Source organism: Manis javanica, chromosome 9 (genome assembly GCF_040802235.1).
Source record: "Manis javanica isolate MJ-LG chromosome 9, MJ_LKY, whole genome shotgun sequence".
In the NCBI taxonomy this organism is placed as follows: domain Eukaryota; kingdom Metazoa; phylum Chordata; class Mammalia; order Pholidota; family Manidae; genus Manis; species Manis javanica.
This window is the reverse complement of record NC_133164.1, coordinates 124,992,429-124,998,428: the sequence shown is the minus strand read 5'-3', so window position 1 is coordinate 124,998,428 and position 6,000 is coordinate 124,992,429. Positions and strand designations below refer to the sequence as shown.

General features: G+C 53.8%; 1 protein-coding gene across 2 annotated transcripts in view; it reads left to right on the top strand.

Moving 5' to 3' along the window:
- Positions 1-363: 363 nt before the first annotated feature.
- SLC66A2 (solute carrier family 66 member 2) overlaps positions 364-6,000 on the top strand; it is a 40,968-nt gene continuing 35,331 nt past the window's right edge. Inside the window, exon 1 of one of the 2 annotated variants that reach the window (XM_017653201.3) lies at positions 364-992. In XM_017653201.3, coding sequence (XP_017508690.1) covers positions 790-992 — 203 coding nt within the window. In that variant the 5' untranslated portion in view covers positions 364-789. The remainder of the gene's footprint in view (positions 993-6,000) is intronic. The other variant, XM_017653202.3, reaches the window with a different exon arrangement.

Genomic DNA, 6,000 nt, shown 5'->3' with positions numbered 1-6,000 from the left:
CTCCAGGCAGGAAACTGGAGGCCAGGCCAGACCTGGGGGAGGTGAAGGCAGCTCCCTTGGGAGGAAGCAGCGTCCAGGCGCCGTCTGGCGCCCTTGCAGGCCCGAGGTCTGTCCCGAGTGCTGGACACCGGCTCCCGCGCGCCGAACGGGGGAGGACCTAGGGGTTGGCACGGACAGGTGAGGCTGCCCACGTGGGCGCCAGGCCTGAGGGCGGGCCGCGTCCGGCAGGCACTTCCCGCTCGGCCCCGCCCCCGGCCCCGCCCCCTCCCGCCGCGCCGGCGCGCTCTAGGACCCGGCGGCGCCTGCCCGCCGTCCTGGGTGGGCGGGGCTCCGGCATTGTCGCGTCACGCAGAGGCGGAGCCCCGGGCGCGGGCGGCTGGAGGGACAGCGGGCGGGCGGGCGGACTGACGCGCTGGGCAGTGGCGAGGCGAGCGCGTGGGCGGGCGGGCCCCGGGTCCGAGCCCCCCTCGCGCCTCCTTCCCCGCTCCGCTCCCCGGACTGAGCGCGCCCCCAGCCCGGCACTGCGCCCCGCGGCTTCTCTGCGCCCGCGGGCAGCCTGCGTGCCCGGGAGGGTCGTGCGCCCGGGGCGCGCTGCCTCTTGGGCCGAGCGTGGACTTCGCGCTGCCGGAGGCCCCTTGCGACTTGTGCTCCGCGCCTCCTCCTGCCGGGACCGCTCCGGGGGGCGGCGCCATGTGGGGGTGACCGCCAGCGCGCTCGGCGGCCGTGGGGGCCGGGGGACCCGCGCCCGGTGGACGTCAGCCCGCTGGCGGGGCGACGCAGGCGCCCGGGATGGAAGCGGAGGGCTTGGGTTGGCTTCTGGTGCCGCTGCACCAGCTGGTGGCCTGGGGGGCCGCCGGGGCCATCGTCTTCGGAGGGGTGGTGCCGTACGTCCCGCAGTACAGGGACATCCGGAGGACTCAGAACGCTGAGGGCTTCTCCACCTACGTGTGTCTGGTGCTCCTGGTGGCCAATATTCTGCGGATACTCTTCTGGTAAGTTCGGGGTGTTTAGGGGTGCTCCTAGAGAGGCGGCTTTCCTCTTTCGGGGTTTCTGAGCGAGGCAGCGGGGTGCGGATGGGAGGGAAGTGTCCACGTCCTGAAAGGAGCTGGTGAAACGGGTGAGGTTATTGTTCAGGGGGAACGGTGGGGTCGGAGTGGAGGGTGAGCCCTGGCCGCGGGGTCCTGATGCCTTCACCCCGGACCGGGCCCTGCGGCGGGGTCCCTGCCCCCGGGGAGCCTGCGTGGGTGTGGGAGGGACACAACTCCGAGGACCGGAAGACGCCAAGCATCTGGGAGGACACCCCGCCGGCCCATGAACCTCAAGGGGGACAGCCGAGGTTCAGCTTTCTCTGTGGGGTGTATTTGGGTTTTTAAACAGGAAGTCCGCCTTCCGGATGATGCTTGAAACCATTTTTTCTTGCTCCTCCGAAGCCAACCTCCTCTTGTTATCATTTGCCTTCTGGTAAGGAACTTGGAATTAATTTTAGTAGTTGCTAAGACCACGTGTAATTGGGAGGGTGAATTTTCAGTCGTCTTACAGCCTCATTCCAAGGCCAAAAAGTCTGGGATTTTCCTTCCTCCTGGAGGTCCCGGGTCCCTCTGATCAGACAGTGAGCGGCTGGTCCAGGACAGCCTGGTGGGGAGGCAAGGGCCCCAGGCAGCTGGGGTCCAGAGTTTTGCTTCTGGCCCCTTTTGATTTTTTGGTCACTGAGTAGTCATGCTTTTCTGGGAACTGACTTTTAAGGCAGCCTTATTGAGGTATGATATCCATTATGTAGAACTGCCTATTTTAAGTGAACTGTTTGAGGAGTTCTGACTGAAGTGTCTCTAATGACCGTCACAGTCCAGACAATAACTTCCTGAGTCCGGGGGCCTCTCTGCTCCTGTGTTTGCCCAGCCCACCCTGGAGGCCTTGGGTTCACTTTCACTGCATCTTAGTTTTACCTCTGTCTGGGGTCCTTAAAGGATGAGCTGGTGAGAAGATACTTCTTTTAGGAGAATCTGTCACATCATGAGGTCTGTCTCTGGGCCAGGCCACTTGAAGAAGGGGTCACTGGGTGCTTATTTCTGTCAGGCACAAGATGAAAAACCACATATTGGAGATTCCTCCTTCCCCTTTGGCTCGTGGCAGAGACTGCCCTTTGTGACATGACACATGGCTTCTCTTTTCTGAAACAGACTTGATTAAATCTAAGGCTGAAGAGAAGCAGGTCCCAAAATAAAACTGGCTGACATTGTAAACTGGGCATACTGGAGGGGCACTGGAGCTCCTGGACCAGCTGCCACCCAGGCTCGCTGTTGCTGCATCTGGTCCTTGAAGCTGTGGAGTAAGTTTTCTCTGTAGTGGAGGGCTTAGCTCACAGAATAAATTTGCATTTCGAGGTCTTTTCCCCAGTCACTAATCATTCAAATTGCAAAAAAAAAGGTATCGAAGCTACATCTGGTCTTTAAGTATCTGGTCTGGAGAAGTCAGAAATTAAACCAGTCTCATGAACGTCATCTCATCGGGGCCTCTGGGTTTAACTGGCACTTGATGTGCTCAGGACCAGGAGTTCTGCCCCCACTGCAGGGCCTGAGCCTTTCTGAGAGAGTCTTGAGCCTTTTCCTAATGCAGCATCGGGAAATTAGGGTGGCCTTCGGTGGAGTTCTGAATGTTGTCCACGGGAGGTGTGGTGTTTCCTTTTTCTTTCATATACAACAACAATAATAGTATCATACACAGCAGTAATAGAAACTGTTCAGGTTCCTGGACCCAATTTCAATGTGTGTGTAAGTGTAAGGGGGTCTCCCACACATAACACCAAGCAATCCTCAAACACCAGCAGGGTGTCTGAGAACTCAACCCAATTCTGATGTTGTCTGCCTGGAGACAGCACCAGGTTCCCCAGGTGAAGGGCTCCATCCTATAAGACTGCCCTCCACACCCCACTCCAGACACTGGTCACAAGCTCCAGGGACCTGTGCTTCTGATGTACTGGCTACAGATTGGAGGTTCCAACAGCCTCCCCCTTAGGTTTGATTATTTGCTAGAGCGGTTCACAGAACTCAGGAAACACTTAACGTTTATCAGTTTAATAAAGGGTACCATAAAGGATACAAGTCAATACGGAGCAAGGTCCCAAATAAAGGAGCTTCTCTCCTTGTGGAGCTTGGGGCCTGGCTTAGTGGCACATGGAGGCATTCTGGTTCCCCAAGTGTAGAAGCTCCCTCCGACTGAGAAGCAGGATCCTAGAGGGGCATTAAGCTCTTGTCGGGGGGGTGGGGGGGTTGTGAGGGCTTAATTGCATAGTCACGACTGACTAAATTTCTGGCCACTGGCTGATTAAGCCTCCAGCCTCCGCTCTTGGGTGGGGTCCACAAGTCTCTCATTAACATGACAAACCACCCATTTCACCTTTAAGACTACAGTGTCTTCAGGAGCTATGAAGACCAGATACCTGGGAAGTACATGTTTGGTTATATGAACGACCAAGTGTGTATTTCTGAAGACTCATTATATTGCAGGCAGGTCTCTTTAAGCACATCTGATTGGTCCTTTCCCACAGATTGTGTCCTGAGCAGTCCTGGGCACTTAGGTTCTGTGGCTGCCATGGGACACACAGGGCTGCCCTCAGTCAGCATCCCAGAAGACAGCTGGGAAGTGTGGGATGGAGGAGGGCTAGCAGAGGGCGCTGGTACCTCCTTGAGGCTGAACTTCCCTGTATTTCACACATGGCGGTATGGGGTCCATGCTATGGGCAAAGCAGCCCAGCAGACAGGCTGGCTTCTGTCTAAACTTGTAACTAATGTGAGCCTGTCTGCCCATCTGGGCCCAAGATCCCACTGCTCTCAGGGGATGTAGAGGCTCCCTTTTATTCCCCTCTCTGCATCCTCTTAAACCACTTCTCCTGGTACCCCTCCAGGCTTCATGTGGATTAGCAGCCCATTAGGTTTGTAATGGTTTGTCGTGTGCTGGACACTGGGCCAGACACTGGGGTGTACACATTAGCAGAAGCGCTGTATGGAAGGTACTGCAGGGTCATAATGTGGGTTATAGGTGGTGTGTGGGGAGAGCATAGGTCTGGCTGCAGCAGGCTCACAGATGAAAGGGGATCTGGGTCTACACTAGACACTGTGGAGCTGGCAGAACTGGCAGAGTGTTTCCCAAAGCTGGCCAAGATCACAGTCCTCAGAGTTCCAGTCCACCTGGGAAGCCCCCTTGAAGAGATGTGGTGCAAGGCACGTGAGTGGCTCTGCGGTCTTGTAGGAGAGGCCAACCAAACTATGTAAACCCCTGAGGTTTCTGAAACTCATAGGACTTTAATGCCCTTATTTCTTACAATCCTTACTCGTATCCTTTTGCAAAACCAGCATTGAGCAGATTTTACTCCATAAAATGCTGATGTACAGGATTTGGCCTTTGTGGTGTCAGAAGCCAGGAGAAGGGCTAAGGGTTGCCTCATAACCTAATATTTGCAGGCTTGTGATTTTGTATGAGAGAAGGGGAGGGAGGGGGCCAGTGTATGTGGAGTGCTGCAGGGCCTTCCAACCCAGAGCCTAATGCATTCATGGAGGTAATTCTCAAACTCTATCCCTGTGGGATGAAAACACTATCAGGTGCAGCAACATTGTATTGGATATACAGTAACATTGTACTGGAGATCTGGCCAGTAGATCAGAGTGTGTAACACTGTATCAGAGGTGCAGTAACACTGTTTTGGAGATGCTGTAACACTGAATCAGAGATGTAGTAACTATCAGAGATGTAGCAGTATTGTATCAGATGTAGTAACAACTGTATTAGAAGTGGTAGCATTGTATCAGAGGCATGGTAACATTGTATCAGATACAGCCACATTGTATCAAAGATGTAACACCACTGTATCAGAGATGTAACACTGGGAGATGCAGTGACTCCCTATGGGAGATGTGGTGACTGTGTGGGTGACATAACACTGTATGGGAGATGTGAAATTCTTCAGAGCGCAATAGCATTAGTGTGCACAGGGAAGTAGATACGCAATTTCTCTTCCACTTGAGCTTTTCTGTTACTTTGAAGACAGACTGAAGGTGTTCCCTGCACAATCTTGCTGGTACCTGGTAAAACTTTGCATACCCTCTGCAGGGTGTATTTTCTTGGGGGTGAGACATGTGTGCTGCAACCAAGGGAGAGAGCCCACTCAGACTGGCTGCTCAAAGCAGCAGGCTCCACACTTGTCTGGGGGGTGTTCCATCATTCGCCACAGAAGAGGCTGTGTCAGCCCCAGTTCTTGGCAGGAGAGGAACTCTCATGACATTCCTGTTAGCACAGACTAGTGGCATGAAAGGAGAAAAATTTGACCAACTTGGTAAATAAAAAATGGAACCTTTCTATTTTAGCTTCTAGAAGTTGCTAATGGTGTTGAACTTTGTTTCCTACATGCTTTGTCCCTTGTATATCTTTTGTGGAAAGTTGTGCTTTTTGAAATTTTGTGTCTTGGTTAGCCTGCACTCATCCTGAAACCAGTTAAATATTAACGTCTACTCCCTGTCACTTCACTTCAAGCGGTCTCATTTTTGCTGTAAATAATGAGTTCATCTAGATTTGATTTTTGCTGGAAGTGCAAACCTTGTTTTTTTTTTCCCCCACAGTTTTTCTAGTCACTCGTCTTTGTTGAATGTTTAAATGGAAGTGGTTTTTCTCACATAATGGCCAAAACCACACGCTTCAGCCTTATAACTGGAAATGAGCTTGCTGTGAGGTGGCCTAGAGTAACTTCCCTGTGATGCTGACCTGCTCCAGCCTCCTCAGCCTGGTATCAAACCGTCACTGCCCCTTGTGTGACCTTCACCAATGGCTGCCTCAACCCCTGGGGTCAACTAGGTAGCCAGTAGGGACCAGTTCCTAGGAATGACCAGAAATGGCCTCTTGATTGGGGTTATAGCCACACTTTACAGAAGAGACAAGGCTTGGAGGTGTTGGGTCGAGGGCCTGTGGCCCACAGGGTAGAGCCAGGGCTGGAACCCTGCCTGTGGTAGAGCA